Genomic DNA, 17,364 nt, shown 5'->3' with positions numbered 1-17,364 from the left:
CTGTTTTGCCTTTCATCTCTGGTGTTATATTTCATACTGGATAGTGGAAAGTAGCTAATAAATACTAAAAAATATTAATCACACAAGTAACCAGATACAAATCTTTATTTATAGATTTTTTTTTGTAGGTGTACAGAGTCCTAGGTGAGCTGCCAGTGGTTTAGCCTGTTAAACACCAGGTGTGGTGGAGTTGGTTTATCCTTATCAGCAGGCTAAAATACTGCTGGTATTTATTTTTATTAAATAAAATAAATTTCTCTTCTTTAAAGAGAAAAAACAAAAAAACCCACACCAAAGTCTGTCCTGTTTCAAAGAGAGAAGATTTTTTCTTTACTCACAAGATAGTTGTGGAGAATACAGCCCTACAGAATTGTCTGGTATAACTGGTGTGGGGTTTTTGTCAGCTCAAGTAAAATAGAAGAGAAATAACTCCTGCTTTCCTATCCCTTCTAGAAAATTGCTTTCAAGCTTTTGATTTAAGGTCTTAAGTACTTATTTCTGCTGTAGAAGATGGAAACTTTGTGAATGCTAAATAATTCAAATATGATAGTGTGGTGAAGCTCTTAATTTGAGTCCATTATAGTGGAATAAACCCTGTTAAAAAACCCTGTAAACTTCTTCATTGTACACTTCTCTTGATTTATTCAAGCAAATTTGGAGGGGAATAAATGAATGGTCACCTTTAAATGTAGTTGTTAATATTTAACTGTGTCCCAAATGTTTTTTCAAGACCTCAGTAAAAAAATCAGGTTGGTACAGCCAATGAAAATAAGAAAGGTTATTGGTGTAAAAACCTGAATGACTCCATCTCTTACTATATTGTAGCTTTTAAGATGTTGTTTGCAGGCAGGATTTCTCCTTGGAGCTCAGGTTTGGAGGATGGGGATCTGCAGAAGGTCAGTGCAGGACTAGCAGAGGCAGGTTCTCTATTAACTTCCACCCAGAGCCTGTTCAGTCCTGACACAATTGCACACACACAGGTTCCTGGGCTGCATTGTGCTCTGGGCTGAGCAGATCTCTGAGCCTGGAGAGAGGAGAGCTGCTCTCAAGATAAGCATTTAGATAAAAGAGGAGCAAATCACCTTGAGTTTTCAGATGAACAGGCACAAAATAGTTGAAATTTCATCGTGTGTTAGCTTTGCTCAGGATCTGACACTGCTGCAGAGCACAGAGCCAAGTGCTGCATTTTTCAGAGGAGAGAATCCTCCTGGCTCCTCTGAAATATGTGCAGTGTCATAAAACTGTCATAAATTCCAGATATCTTCAAAGCATAAAGTAATCCCATCCAGCTGTTAGGGAGCATTTACCCTGGCTGGAACACAGCTACTTTCATTTTGAGTGCACAGCTAATAAAAGTCCCCAAAAGGATGTGAGCATGCATGTTTCATGTTAAAAGAGGAGCAGCAAACAGGATACACACATCCTTACCCATTCTTATCTCCACCAGTATTTCAATTTATTTTCCATTTTTGTCAGCATTCTGAAAGATAATTCACTTCCAGAAGTCTGGCACCAAAAAAAACAATTGTCACAAAATTGCAACAGGAATAGACTAATTTTTTAATTTTTTTTTAACTTTCTTTAAGATTGCCACACTTTCTAGGTACAGATACACTTAGTGTAGCCATGTAGTGCTTGTCCTCTATTTCATGCAATGCTGCTTTCTGCAAAGACTTTTGCTGCAAACACTTAATTTTTACCTCCTGTACAGCTCAGAGCTACAAAAAATTGAATGCTATGCTCAGTGCACCTTGGAATCAAGCAGTGCTTTCATTTGTGCTTGGGCAATAAGTGTAGAATAACAAAACTGGAATTAAAAAATGGTTCAGATTCCTTTTTTTTTTGAACTTATCAACACTCAGCTAGGTCATACTCTATTCAAAGTACTATATTGATTTTAAAAATGCACAAGAAAAGGACATGACTGTGCTTATGTAAGCCTGTGTTCAAATACTGACTGCAGGGTGTGCATTCTGTGCTGTCTGGTTGATTCATCAGAGCAGTCAGGATGCCAAAACACTTCTCTCCTTGGTGTAAGCTGATGCTTTAGCCAAAAATCATTGAGTTATGGAAAGACACGCTTCCTTTTTGTGTTTGGATTGGATTGTGATACAAGAAAAATGTCAAGTTGTTAGACTTGCATATGACAAAATTTAGAATAAATTATGAAGCTGTCTGTACCTCTAAGTGTTTCAGACATTAATGTCTGAGGCTATTACTGGATTTAGTGAGAATGACTGCTTCTTTTATGGTTCTTCTTTGTGCCCAAAGTGAAAAATAACATGTGTTTGGTATGGAAAGAAACATTCCCAATCAGTGTTTAGGGGTTCTGATGGTCTATATTTGCCATTTACTGCCTTTCCAGAAGCTGGGATTGCAGAGGCAGTAGCTGGGACTGCTGCTCAGTCTATTCCAGAAATACTTTCATGTTCTCACCCACTGCCAGAAGCAGATAGCCACAGCTTTATTCCATGATTTGAGTCAGTGAATCCTGATTCAATGGAGCATGGATGTGTGTTGTAGTTAACCTTTGTCATCTTCTGTAATGGATACTCTTCTCTTTTGTGGATGTATCTTTAAAAGCTTTTAAAAGCATTTTACTAGTCATTTTCTGCCATGGGAAGAAGCCTGCCAAGGTCTGCACACTTAAAACTTCACATCTTGTTTTAAGGCTTTAATATATTATAGCACAGAATCATATTAATGGTTTTGTTTTCTCAACCCACTTATTTAATTAACTAATACAACAGAGACATAGACACATGCTTTTATTTTCTTCATGTTCTGACTCCTTTGAGAGCCAAACCAAGTTTGGATATGGGAATCTCTCCTCCTTGTGCAGAACAAGGGGTGGAGAAATAGCTGCTGTGCAAGATGCTGCTCTGCTGGAGTTCTGATGTCCACAGATCAGGGAGATTGAAGCTGGGCATGTGTCTAAAAAAGTGATTAAAATTGCTTTGTTCTTCATTTGTAACTGCAAGTTAGAAACCATGTTTTCTGTAGTTGGGTTTCTTGATGTTTGTGGGGTTTTTTAGCTGTGGAAGGTTTTTGTGGGGGGATAAAAAAATTAAAGAGTTACTGGGTTATAATAGTTAACATCTGTTTCTTGTTTTTTTAAGAAAAAGTATTTTCACTGACTTTAGATCCTCTATTAATTTAGAATTATTGCAAAAAGCAATAGGAGAAAATTTTAAAATTAGCTGTATGCAGGGTATAACCACTTTAAAATTGTGAGTTTTAGAAAAGCCATAAGTTTGCAGAGATTGATAGATAGATTGATATTATGCAGAGCCCAGTCTGTTAAGCAGTGCAGAAAGATTTAGTGTTTTTTTCCTATGTGAGCTCAAGGGAATCTTCATTTTGTGGTGGCTGCTCCTACTCTGCAGTTTCCAGTTCAGCAGGGGCTGGAGTCCTGCTTGAAATGCTGCTTGGTTGTGGATCTACCAAGTTGTTCCAGTACCATCTATTTTCACTTGATATTTTTATGTTCTGTCTCCAGAAAGTCTTACAAATTTTTAATTCTGTTGTTTACTCCTAGTTGGAAAGTGTCTTCCACAGATCTTTTTATGACAATGATCTGTTGCTTAACTTTTGTAAAAATCACCTTTTTAAAAACCCTCTACCCCAAATACAGAGGTGGTTTCACTGCCATCCTACCTATTAATCATAAATAGACAAGGGATGATAAATGCCCTTCTGGTTCATTTATTTCCAGAAAAGCTTTTTCCTCATTTGACAATTTATCTGAAAGTATGTCCTTCAGTTGCTTTAATAATTTGTGGTCTGAAATGTCTTGAAGAATAATTCTAGATTAGATTCCAGCAGAATTCTCTTAATAGAGCCAATTACTTAATAAAAGCAGTAACAAAGAAGAAATGATGGCAGAGATTTTAGATTGATGTTCTGTTTACCATCAATTCTTTGAGAAATAAGAGCTTAATGCAAGATTGATTTCATTATACTGACCAAGCTTTTTCAAAAAAACCACAAGTAGTTAAAAGCATTTAGGAAATAAAATTTGCTGTATTTAAATGTGCCAGTTATGTGCTCAAAGCCCTACATGAAAAATTAAATTTTCAGTTGAAATGACAATCTGTCCCATTTCTAGATTTTGTTTTTACTGTCTGACCAATATTATACTTCTTTTAGTCTGAGAGGTAATAATAATTCATAATGCTTAGAGCAATTGGAAACAGAAACCAGTCCCTTTTAATTGTTTCCTTCCGTTGTATTTAATTCAGCTTCTCTGGATACATTAAAATTCTTGGATGATAGGTTTGCTTTCTGCTTGTTGTCTTAATAATAAAAGCTGGACCCTACAAGATGATTTAGAAAAATGGGATATTCTGAGTTTGGTTTTGTTTGAGAACCAACCAAACTTGTAGGTGTACTTTGAGTGGGCCTTTTCACCCCAGTGTTTATATTAAAAATTCAGCATTCTGTGGATACTTACTCATATTTAAGTGAAGTTTTTATTTTGTACAGTTGTAATGTTGAAGAGAAGAATTTTGCTTTTTGTAATTTCACTGTGGCAATGCCAGTGTACATCTTTCTCCTCCTCTCTCACTTGCTCATATCAGGGAAAGAAGGAGAACGTTTTGGCCAAGAGGTGAAAACCAGCTTTGAGTTTTCCTCCCTCAGTGGATGGTACAGCAAAGCACACAGGATCATTCACACCTGATCTTTGCAGCCAGCCTGCCACACGAGTCTGTGCCAGAAGCAGCCCCTCTCCCTGCCTGTATCCATCTTACTGACACAGCTGTGAGCCTGAGGCCTTATTGGGCACAGGGCAGGAGGAGAGAACTTCCCAAAAAGTGACTTCTGTAAATGGACACATCTAGAAATTTATTTCCTTTAACAATCTGACATTTTTCTCTTTTTTTCCTTAAAACCTCATCCTATGTATTGCATGTGTTTCCTTAATTTAAGTAACATTGAGAAAGCTTTAACCGGGCATTAATTTAAATCCAATTTCCTGTCTCTCTTGAGGAAAAAAAGAGAGAGCTTTTTTTTTTTTCCCCTCCCTTCATTTTTTTCCCTTTTGCAGTTGAGTTTTCCCAGCCTGTGGCTGGAGGAAGCCGTGAGCAGAGCAGTTCCCACAGCCCGGGGGTCTCCGGCGCCGTTTCCGCGCGCGCGGCTGCGGCCGCGGGCCCTGTGAGCCCCAGCACGTACACTGAGCCAGAGCCCAGCAAAAGGGCTGGAGCTGAGCAGGAAACCCAGATTTCCCTCACATTCTTCTAGAAATTGCCCAGAGTTTTGTTTTTTTCCTCTGTCAGAGGAGATTGTGCCTGTTGTTCAGTTGAAGTCCAAGTGGCCTGGGCTGCCTGGCGCAGAGCACTGGCTCTGGGGGGAGTTCTCTGCCTTAGCAATAACCAGCTTCAGTGTCTCCTCCAAGACAGATGATGATGACTAAATTGCTGTCAGGTGAAAGATTGGCTCAGGTGATTGTGATCCTGCACTTGTGTCACTGGAGGTGTTAGTTTCTGCTGTTAAAACTTTGAAAATTCATTAAACTTCTGTGTAGCATTTACATTTTTTTACATTCACTTAGGATTTTTTTCCCTGGGAAGCTGAGAAGCCTCAGAGAAAAGGAAAACAATTCTTATCTCATTTGCTTCTCTTGTGTTTTGCTCCTTTGGAATGTGTTTGGAGATTGTTTACCCACAGGTGATTGTTTCATTAAATTCTGCTGTGAGTTGTTTTGTCTCATTGGCCAATCAGTGTCTAGCTGTGTCGAGACTCTAGAAAGAATTATGAGTTTTTATCATTATCTTTTTAACATTGAGTCACTTTCCTCTCTGTATTCTTTAGTATAGTTTAGTATAGTATTCTTTAATATAATATAGAATTGTAAAGTACTAAATCAGCCTTCTGAGAACATGGAGTGAGATGCATCATTCCTGCCTTCGTTGGGGCATTCCCTGCAAATACAGAACTCCTGCTTCAGCCCAGTTAAGTGGGTTAGATATTAAAGCATATTTATATTTCTCCATGAAAGTGTAAAAGATATTTGATATATTGTTGTTCCTGGTTGTTTTCTAATTAAAGTTTAAACTGACTGCTATCCACTTAGCCTCTCTAACGTTGTTTGACTGCCAACAGCCAAATATACAGTCATTTAAAAGGTCACTGAGGCATCTTGTTCATAACTCTTTTGGACTGGGCTGACTCTACAATAATTTATACAGTCTCAGGAGATGCATTTACCAGTGCCACTGAGTTTCCTACGGGAACTAAAAGATCAAGAGTGCAAGACAGCAGTTTTCAATTTCAGTTTCAATCCCAAAGATTCTCTGCTATTGTCAGCACTAAATCTGCTGGAACATCTTTATTTCCAAATGAAATTTAACTTCTGTCATCTTGTTCAGATCAGTTTCTATAGAGAAATGGTTTGTTCAAAAGAGAAAATATTTTCCCTCATCATTTAGAAATTTTGTCTGGATATGAATATATTAGAGGCAGAAAGTGGAATGCACATGAACAGAGATAGGAGTACATTGTCTGATCAGGAATTGGGGGTATAAGTCTTTGACTTGTTTGTTTTTCTGTCTTGGGGCTGTGCTGTGGAACATCAGGGTTACTCCTGGCCAGGTGGGCAGCAAGGAGCAGTGGGACACCCTGGTGCAGGTACAGCTGTGTCATCTCTGGACCCTGTGGATGGAAACACTCCATAGGTGCTACACTAGGTCTGGGTTTCAGTTGGTTTTGTTTAATGCAGTTTGATTTGGCTGTTTGTTTTGATAGAAACACTAATTTAGTATCTCCAGTGTGAATCTCTGGCCTCACAAAAATTACTTATTCCCAGGCCTCTGAAATACTGAGTGAAGTTTTCACTTTTAAATTTTGTTTGTGGTGCAGTTGCACCAAATCCATTACCTTCTCTAGCACAACATTTTACAGCTTTTAACACACACTCAAGCACACATTTTGCACTTTTTTTTGAGGGAGGACTTAAACTTATCAGAAATTAAGATATAAAATAACTGACTTTCTTATCACTATAGTATTTTGTTTTCCTCTGTTAGTAGTGCAGTTCACTTTCTCTGCCAGTTTCTTTGAAGGTATTAAAAAGAAATATTGATCAATTGGTAGCCTGTAATAATTGTTAGGTTATGATTTTAATATTGCTTTTATTTTTTTTCCCTTCAAGAATATTGACATCACAAACTTCAGCAGCAGCTGGAATGATGGCCTGGCTTTCTGTGCAGTTCTCCACACTTACCTCCCAGCCCATATTCCCTATCAAGAACTGAACAGCCAGGACAAGGTAAGACATTAAAAATCCCATTCCCAGGATTGCAGTGCTTTGGTTAACACGAGCTAATAAAGATCAGTTAACTAATTAGAGTTCTAAAAACTCCAGGGATTGTAGGATTTCCAAATAATCTCTTTGTATTCTGGTCTGCCACAGTTCCTATCTACTGATTAGCCCAGGATGTACAATCAATGATAATATATCCTAAAAACAAAAGATTATTTCATTAATGCATGAAGAGATTTTTTTTTTAATGCTTTTCAGAGAATAATCAATCTCTTTTTTAGTATTTTTTAACTCAGTTGTTCTTTGCTGACAATGATATTCAGCATTATCATCTGAACAGGCAATTAATACAATTTTTTATAAATTTTTGGATGACACTAAAATGCATTAATTCCTATGACTCTTTAAAATTACTGTAGTGTAATTATATACTCCATTTGAAGTCTAAGTAGTAGCATTATTATGAACATTCTTAAGACCATTTTGTTATGTTTAAAATAGTATTTCCTTGTTTTCTAACATGTTTTCATATCTCATGCAGAGAAGAAATTTCACTTTGGCTTTTCAGGCAGCTGAAAGTGTTGGCATCAAGTCTACTCTGGTAAGATTTCAATGTATATTGAATTAATTATGACCCACTCATAAAAATCCAAGTAACTATTTTGTAGTTTCAAAAGATATGGATGTTTACACTTAAAAACAGCAGCAGATGAGCTCAGCTAGAGGTTATTGCACTAAATAATGACTGAAATGCAGACTGGTTAAGCTTTAAAAGGAAGGTTCACCAACATTATCTCCCAATATGAAAATAAATATTAATAACAGCGGTGGATTTTTTGAGAATAATTTGAGAATAAGATTTCAATAATCCATTAAATCTCTCCTGTCTCTGGCCTACTTCTGAATTATTCAGGACTTTTTGAACTCTGGAGCTACAAATCAAGCAATGTAATTTGTTCCTTTTTCTCAGTGTAGTGTGAGAGTTGAGATTTGCCTCTTAAGTTTAGACTTTTAATTTGTCATTATTGCAAACAGTTGTAAGGTTTTTTCAGTGATGATTTCAAAGTTGTCTCACACAAATTTCACAATAAAAGAATTAGTTTTCAGCAGTAGAGTGTTTCCCAGACCAGCAGTATTTCTGAAGGTGTGGAGTTGGGAGTATCCCAACCCCTTGTGAGTGATCACAAAAACTCAGCTGAAATGGCCATTATCAGAAATGAGATTGAAGTGATACTTTTGCAACCCAAGTTCTAACAAAGCTGCCATAGTTAGCAACTAACAGTACAACAGAGTTTTTAAAAATAACACTTTCCTTGATCCTTATCAGTGCTTTTACCCCCCAGCATTGTGTTTGCTGACAATGGCAGTGCAGCTCCTGGGCTTTCCTTCTTTGACTTTGGCACTGATTTGAGATGTGGAAGTTTTTTACCAAGTGCTGATGTAAGAATGAGATAGTGGAAAATAACTGCAGAAATTCTTGCATAACTCAGCCTCTGTCCAAATGGTTGCTGTCTGCCCTTCCTTTTTGTGATGTACTTCATTAGAGATACTATGGAATTCAGTCTAGGTGCAAATTGCATCCATCTCAAGAAGTTAGGAGCTATTTGCACGCCTACATGCACAGTGTGTGTGATGGGGAGGTTTGTGCATTTTTTCTCATCCATATTACATGAGTGAGGGGCTAAGAAGGGTGTGAAACCTGCTGTGTGTGAACAGGAGTGGAATGCAAGCAGAAGTTACTCATTCTCTGAAGAAGGTGTTCAGCTAAAAGAATTCACAACTTCTTTTTTGAGTCCTGCATCCAAAGCTTTCAAACAGGGCCTTACAGTAAACAGAAATTACTAGAAGCTGCATCTCTGTGCTTTGCTTTGTACATGTGCTGGAGAGGGTAGATGAGAGTCAGTTATTTATTGGTGCTTAACCTGATGGGAATTTTGAACTTTAATTAATAGCTGGGCCTTGATTCTGTGGCTCACAGTTCCTGGGTAGGTTGTGTTGATTTGCAAGGCTGGTGCAGGGTTCTGTGAACACTGAAGTCTGACTGTTGTACCAGCTGTGCTCAGTGGGGCACAGCTTGAGCATGCACAGCATCAGGCATTTCAGTCTTAAGTCAACAAAAGAGCTGTCTACAGATATGCTATTTGTTACATTTTGTGAGTAATACCAAGATATAGGGAAGAAAACACAGCTTTCTTCATCAGTGCTTTAAATTGTGGAAACTTGACAGATTCACCACTCCCAGGAATGTGTGAAAGCACTGCCACATTGCTCTCAGGGTGTTCATTCCTGCTTTTGACCACTGTGTTTTCTGTGACAGGACATCAATGAAATGGTGCGAACCGAGCGTCCAGACTGGCAGAATGTCATGCTGTATGTTACAGCAATTTACAAATACTTTGAAACCTGAACCCAAATCATTCAGCAGATCCATGGGATACAACCAACGTGAGCTACCAGATGGAAATCTTACTGAAATGCTAATCCCCATTTCACTCAAAACTGGCAACATTTGAGTCCCCTCAAACTCCAGTGACACTATCATGGATTGCCTCAGATTGCTTCAGCTACTAAGCATGGGAACAACTGTTTAAAAGTAAGAACTTGTTGCCACAGTGCTTGGAATAACCCAAGTTATTAAGCTATTCAGATTAATTATGTAGCCTAAAGAGCCTGAACTACTTCTGTGCTGCCTTTCCAGTCAGACTTCCTGCAACTTTCTTTGCTGGGAGAGTGAGATGAATGCTTCCTCTGGCATATAGGAGACTGAATGTACAGATAAAGCTTTGAGAAGGAAAAGGATAACATGGCCTCATATCACTGAACTTTCTGTAGCATCCTGATTTCACAGACTCTGAATATTCTACCCACAGCATATGGCAGCCCCATGCAGTAGAGTTCTTAATGGTAACTTAGTTACTGCCTATACAGCTATTTTCCATCCTTTAAAATGTGCACAATATTCTAGGAAAACAAGCTTTGATTCCATAATGACAAATTGAGGGGAAAAGTGCTCTTGATACCTCGAAAAATCTGGCACAGAAGAAGTCTTCATTCTAAAGCTTCATTATAAGCCTACCTCTGTCACAGTGATGTGGCTTTCATCTTTATCTTATGGATTGTAAAGACTAGCACATGCAGCTCCTGGCTTTCAGGGTAGACTACACTTCAAGGAATCTGTGCAAAGTCCCTGTGCTTCCACTAGAACAGCAATGAATCAATGATCACCCCTTGTCTGGCTTGTTCCTTGCTCTCTTCCTGCTCTGCCTGTGCAGCCCCCCTGGCCTGTCCCCTGCAGCAGCACGAGCTCACGTCGTGGATGGCTGTGCTGGAGGTGTGGAACTGGGACAGCATTTCCTCTGCAGAGAAGATACTCTCAATAAGGTGTAATAATGAAGTAGTTTGTCTCAAAATGCAGCTTTGCCATGTTTTCTGTGTGATTTTCCTTGGTCTTGCACATCCTCATCTGAGTGACAGGAGGTGAGATGTTCTCTGGGAAGGACTGTGGAGGAACTGATGTAATGTGTGTCCACCCAGCCGTCTCAAATACTGCGTGGAAATGACTCACTGTCACAAGGAAGGAATTGAGAAACTTTAGTCTGCTCAACTTCTTTTTCTTTCTGAAAATGTACCTGAATTCATTTAGCAGCTCTTGGGCAAAAGAGTTTAAGTGCCTTAGCTATCACTGAGTTGATAGGTGCTGGCACTTCAGGGCCTGCTGTGGAATGTTAATGGCTCCCGATGCTTTCATGGCTCCCTTTGTCACGAGCTGTTTGTTGTAATCTCGTTTGTCAAATCCAGGGGAGACTTCACTCTGTCATTGCTCCTGCCTCTTGCTTTTCTGAACACTTACCAGCAGTTCAGCCATGGAACATCTCATTAATATTAAGCAGAAGCCAACTTGAGCAGTGAGTTCTGTAACAGCTGCTATTTATAAGCACAGGCTCTTTCAGCAGTAAGCCCATTGTAAAGAAAATAAATCTGTTCTATGGTGCTCTTACGACTGTTAAGGACAGTTTGAATGTCATAGATGTTAACCCAGTGAATGCAACTGTGCTTGGCATCTGTGAAACTTCTTCATGGTAAAAAAGCACAGATTTTACTCAAAAGTATTGCCAAATCCAAAACCCCATCATCTGAAGAACACAGCCCATGTGAAGAGTAATAATTCAGCATGTCTCTAGCATTGTATAAGAGTACACATTTACACTGATATGTGCCTGTGAGAATGATGAAACTTTGCAAAATAACTGCTTAACCTGTGCTGAGGGCCTTTGGAGAAGTTTTCAGAGCAGTGCTGTCTCAAACATTCTTGCAGCTCTTTAGAACTAGAAGTAGAGACCCTCAGATTATTAATTGGTGCATTTGAAGAGCCAGCATAATCTAAAGACAATTGTTACAAGCGAGGTTTCAAGTGAAAGATCTTCATTAATAGATTTTAATAAAAGTCTGAAATGCATTTTCCTCTCCTCTATATTTCTTCAATTTTTTTTTTACTTCACTAGTTTCAATAAGAATAGTCTTAGTGGAAATACACATTAGTGCTGTCTTGCTTTCTATCTCCTATTATTAAATTCCAGATTTTGCCAATCAGTGTTTTAAAACCCTTCTGTTTATCCTCTGAACTGATATCCTTATCTATGATTGTCCTATTCATTGCCTTAGAGTTAAAAAATAATATTTTTCTAATGAAAAGGATAGCATTTCTTGATCTAAGCTCACTCATCACCTGTTTTGGTGAGATAATTTGAGCTTTGAGCTGACTTTTTTTTCTGTCATATTCATTTACCTGGAATGGTGTCAGAGTCCTTAACTGCAAAAACCCTGAGAGTGTCACCACTTGTCAAAGGAGAAATCATGTTTGCCACATCCCTTCTGTTAAAACATGAACTGCTGGCCTTCAGAAAGGGAGGGAGAGAAAAGCTAGCAGTAATTACAGCAGGCATCTTGTTATGAACTTCAGAGCTCTGTGAACTTCTTCTTGGTGTGATCTGTCTGATAAAACTCTGTGGACCCAGCCCAGGAGCCCTGGGCTGCAGGAAGAGGTTTCTGTGTCCTGATGTGTCTGAGCCTTTGTGTGTCAGGGGCTGCACAGCTGCAGGAGTGGAAGGAATGAAGCAGTGGAGGAGCTAAAGCAAACACAGTGCCCTGTGCACTGCACACTGGGGCTTTTCCTGAAGGTTCAAACCACACTCAGCTGCTCAAGAGGAAAAACAGCAGTGGCCCTGCTGGATGTGGAATAAATACTCTGTTGTCTTTTGTTTCTGTTCATAGTTAATCCTGAAACAGCCTGGGTTTTTTGTTCATGTCAAATGCAAGGTTGTGCTGGCTTACTTCCCTTTTAATCCAGAAGATATTTCTGAATGTACTGAAAATATTTTGTCATCCATTTATATTTTCTATGTGCCTTGCAAAAGCCTGTGCTGTGGAACAGCAGGGTTACTCATGGCCAACAAGATGGAGCAGTGGGACACCCTGGTGCAGGTACAGCTGTGTCATCCTCTGGATCCTGTGGATGGAAACACTTCCATAGGTGTTACACTAGGTTTGGTTTTGTTTAATCCACTTTGATTTGGCTGTTTGTTTCAATAGAAACACTAATTTAGGATCTCCAGTGTGAATCTCTGGCCCTCACAAAAATGATTTATTCCCATGCTATTGAAAAACTGAGTGAAATTTTCACTTTTAAATTTGTGTTTGTGGATAGTTTCTCCAGAAGATAGTATATAATTGTGACATATTCCAATTTAAAGGTAGATTTTTGTCTCTTTTGCATAAAATACATTCTTTGAGTTACCTGTAGCGTTTCTGATAATTTTTTGTCTCCAATTTTATGAAATATTTCAACTGTTTGTGTTTTTCTGTAATGTCCATCATCGTGTCTTAGAAGGCCCTTAATTTGCCAGAGCTGAATGAACTCTGCTTTAATTTCTTGCTGCAAACTCCTGTTGATGTCCTGGCAGAGGGGATGCTCTGGTTTGAGGTGCCTGAGGAGAGATGAACTGGAGCCCTCCTGTCGTGGTGCAGGGGTTTGAGCTGCTGAGGCTCTGCCCTGTCAGTGCTGTAGCTGTGACACTGGAGCCTCATTTCTCCTCCTGATCTCACTGTTGAGTTTTAGCTGTTTTTTCAGTCTCAGCACTCCAGGCATTTGGATTCTTTTGCATCACCTGAAGATTACTTCCACTCAATTCTGTTTCTCTACAGATTTGGCCCAGGGCACAGTTTTTATTCCAGCCTAGTTTTAACCCAGATTATCTGAGAAGCTGGAGAACTTGTGGGTTTTTTTCTTCCTGCCTGTGCCTGCTCTGGGGACACTGCCTGGTGTTCAGGTGGTGTGTGACAGTTCCTTCCAAAGGCTGAAGTGAAAGTCACACCTTTAAACTGTGTTCCTGTGACTCCTGTGGTGATTTCACTTCTTGTTTGCTTCCTGCAACTAACACAGCCCCAGGCAGGAGCTCCCAAGGGGCAGAATTCTCCTGGGAAGGAATCCAACTGTGCATCTTCATGCTGCTTTCTGCCTACTGTGAGGTATGCTGAGGTGGTGTAGAAAGAGATCCTTAAAATAGTCATGTTCCTGGATGGACTGAGTTACCTGTCTGGTTTGTTTGTGGTCCTTCCCTAGACTTGGTAAATATTTATTTCTGTTTGGTTTGTATGTTCTGTGAGCTCTATTTCTGCAGCTCCTTCCTTCAAGCTGCCATGAGTTTATCCCTTTTTTTAGGCTGATGTTTTAACCAGTTTGAGACATTGGTGCAAGGGCTGTTCAAGTGTCTTTGTCAGGCAGCAGTGCTGGACCTGCCACTGTGCTTTCCCAGGTTAGTGTGGGAAACAGACAGCTTCATCCCTTCAATTGTCCCTGTTTAAAAAGGGATTTTTATAGTGTTTCTGCTTTCACAGGAGAGTGGCTGGATGGGTTTTAAATTACTGTGTGGCTTGCTGTGTCCCTCCTTCATCTAATGTTCTTCTGCTGTGTTCCCTGATTTCAGAATCAGCCTTGTAGTACACTCTATAATTATCTCACCCAAGATGTTAAGCATCTGGAATATGTAGCAAGTATGCTGTGGGTAATTAATGCTAAATAACTTAAAAGGTCGAGGTTTGTACAGTTCTGATTTCTGTTAATTGATACAAATATTGTTTTCTTTGTGTTTTTGCTACACTTGCCACTTGTTTGGATGCAACACCCTTGAACTTGGTTTGACTGTCCTGATCTCCTGGAGCTAATTCATTCTGGGATATTAGAATTATTTCCTCCCAATGAAGCTTTAGTAAAACCTATGAATACCAGATGTCTTCCTTCCAAGTGACATTGGAATATTCCTTACCCAAAGGCTTACCCTCAGAGCTGCATGTAAGCTTCCCATCAGTCCCAGCAGCACCTGGGGATGCAGCAGGAGGGTAAACTTCTGGCAGAATATTGCAGCAGCCTGATGCAATTAAGCTGGTTTCATTTTAATCCCCTATTTTCAGGGGTTTTCAGTTTAGACAAAATCATTTACTGAAAGCTGAAATGTGGCCTGTTAGTTCTCCACTGGGAAGTATACTTCAGTTTAATAATATTTTTATGAGATTGTATTTATGGAAATGGAAAGAAAAATGTCATAAAGCTAGTTTTGTTGCACTTTTCTAAGGCTTTTGTACTTTGCATAGTTCTAGAATATGAGGAAGTTGCTTGGGGAAGTCAAGGCTTGGAACCTGCTCTGCCCCAGCATAGGAATGTGTGCTGTGCATTTTCACCTGGTGATCCATGTGTTATTTTCATTGCATGTGACTGGTGTGTTTATATGGCAGTGAGGGAGCCCAGCAGACACTTCCTGCTGCACAGGAGCCATTGGCAGTCCCAGTTCCACAGTTCATGACCTGACCTGTTCTGACTGGGGACTGCCCTTGCAATAATGGAATAGTCCATTTTGGATTCTGAGCTCTTTCAACAAATGAGGAAAAAGGGGTTTCTTTTTTTTTTTTATTCTTTTTTTTTTTATTCCATTGTTGAAATTTCTCTGGAGACTTTTAATGGTTTCCAATTATTGCATCTGTTCATTTAGGATGGTTACTTGGAAATCAGTTCATCTAGGAGGGCACAAATACATGTAACATTCTCAAGTAATTAATCCTTGTAACTTACAACATTTCAGTTTGATAGAAACTTTTGGTTTTATGTGTATTGTAAGGTTAATTTTTCTGTTTATAAGTAGCACTTTTATATGTATCTGAAGGGTTTTTTTGAACAGAAATGTGTTTTTTCTGTATATTATCTAATGGGAAGAAAGTATAACACTGCTAAACAAGGCATAGAGTAGTTTGCCTCCAGACTGTAAGTTCACTTTAGGTCAGTAATGATCAGGAGTTGTTCAGAGTATCTGAAATAAATCAGTGACCCCATTTACTGCTGGACAACTCTCCTGATCAAACCCAGAAGGGCATTAATTGGTCCCCTCCTCCTCTTGGAGGGTACTTCCAGTTCAGCTGTGAGGCAGAACTGACAGAAGTGGGAGGAATTTTTGGACTTGGTGGAAGAACACAATTTTATTGATGCCTCAGTCTGACTTCACAGCACTGTACTGGACAAGGACTAACCTTGTTTGAGATGACACTGCAGCCAGTAATGAGATCTCCTAAATAGCTACTTTAAAGCTCACTTTCCATGGCCTTTAAAGATGATATAAAACCCAGTGATTCTAAAAGCTCTTCTCATCCTTCCAGCTTTTCTGATTTGTATTGGTTTTACTCTTCCCTGGAACACAGCTGTTGTGTGGCAGTCTGTGTATGGGTTTAGAAATTCCTCCAGACAAGTGCAAGTACTTTGCTTTTTTCCAGAACCCTTTTGAATAGTTTACACATATCTTACATAGAGAGAGGCTTTGCATAAATGTACAGATGTAGCCACATGTGTAAATGTGTGTGCAGATTTGTGCTCCTGCAGGTTCTGATGACATGGAACGTGTTTCAACAAGTGCTTATGTCTTGAATCCTTAGGCTGGTGTATTAGTGTAGATATTTAAATGGCAAGGAGGAAAAAACATGTTGCTTGCTTCTGGTTAGAGCTGAGAAATGCAGCTCTGAGGAAAATCTGAATGAGTGTTCCAATTGTATTTCACCCTGGTTGTGGTTTGCAAGACACAAGTTGGTCATGATTGGAACTTGAGAAGTCAGCAAGCCTGTGTTAAGCTAAACCTTTTGGAGGACCCAACATGCTTTCAGTTTGCAAGGACCACTAGAGACCTGGGCATTTACTTTCTCCATGATGTATTCTGTATGAGTATTTAGTATGTATGCCTTCAAAATTTGCCAATGTTGCCATGTTTTCTTCTTAATTATTCATGAAATAAAGGTTGCAAATAGGAGAATGTGTGTTTGTTTTCTTGGGTGAAGGCCTGCACCAGGGGCTCTGCTCAGGCTGCTCTGGCACTGTTTGTGTTCAGGAGTGTTGCAGGAAGCAGTGCTGGAGGTGAGGAGTGTGTGCCAAGGGCTTGGTGCACACAACCTCAGGATTTTTTTGGAAATCATATCTCTTCTCTTGGGATACCAGCAGCCTCCACCCCCAAAGGGTTTTAAGTGATAAGACAGTGAATACCCCAGATAAGAGGGATGTGTGTAAGGCATCTGCTTAGCCTGTGTTGTTCTGCAGAAGGAAATTGCAGAGAATATGTTCAGTTGAGGCAACTTCTGTAATACATTGCAGGATTAGAGTTACCTAAGTGTTACTAAGCCCAACCCAAGTGAGGCAGTTGTGTCTCACCCCCTCTCTGTCTCTAAAGGAGTTGGGCTGGAGAGAGGTTGGGGGCTTAATCTCTGGAACAGTTCAGGCTATTTAAAGCAGAAGCCTAAACACAAATTTTTCCAGATGAAAATAAAGCTTAGAACACCTTAAACCTGGTTTGGTCTCAGGTTGTCCTGGATGATAACTGTAAACAACTGCTGGTTTAGTTTCAAGTGTTCTGCAACAAACTGGATCCAGAGGTTTGGATTGAGCTCCAAATTAGTGTAAATATTGTTCTGAAAGGCACTGGCTAGTGTAGGTATTTAAATTTTAATTTTTTTTTAAATTTTGTGGGGTATTTTCTGATTGTTCAGCAATCCAAAAAAGTCTTTGTCTCAGTGATGTT

General features: G+C 39.3%; 1 protein-coding gene across 1 annotated transcript in view; it reads left to right on the top strand.

The window, feature by feature from the left end:
• The window catches only part of SPECC1L (sperm antigen with calponin homology and coiled-coil domains 1 like), a 63,408-nt gene extending 46,822 nt beyond the window's left edge, over nucleotides 1–16,586 (top strand). Inside the window, exons 14-16 of the mRNA XM_084217059.1 lie at nucleotides 7,151–7,267; nucleotides 7,803–7,862; nucleotides 9,579–16,586. Coding sequence (XP_084073185.1) covers nucleotides 7,151–7,267; nucleotides 7,803–7,862; nucleotides 9,579–9,668 — 267 coding nt within the window. The 3' untranslated portion in view covers nucleotides 9,669–16,586. The remainder of the gene's footprint in view (nucleotides 1–7,150; nucleotides 7,268–7,802; nucleotides 7,863–9,578) is intronic.
• Nucleotides 16,587–17,364: the final 778 nt, after the last annotated feature.

The sequence above is a fragment of the Fringilla coelebs genome, assembly GCF_963513975.1.
Source record: "Fringilla coelebs genome assembly, chromosome: 17".
Classification (NCBI taxonomy): Eukaryota; Metazoa; Chordata; class Aves; order Passeriformes; family Fringillidae; genus Fringilla; species Fringilla coelebs.
The sequence above is the reverse complement of the archived record's forward strand: the minus strand, read 5'-3'. Positions and strand labels throughout refer to the sequence as shown.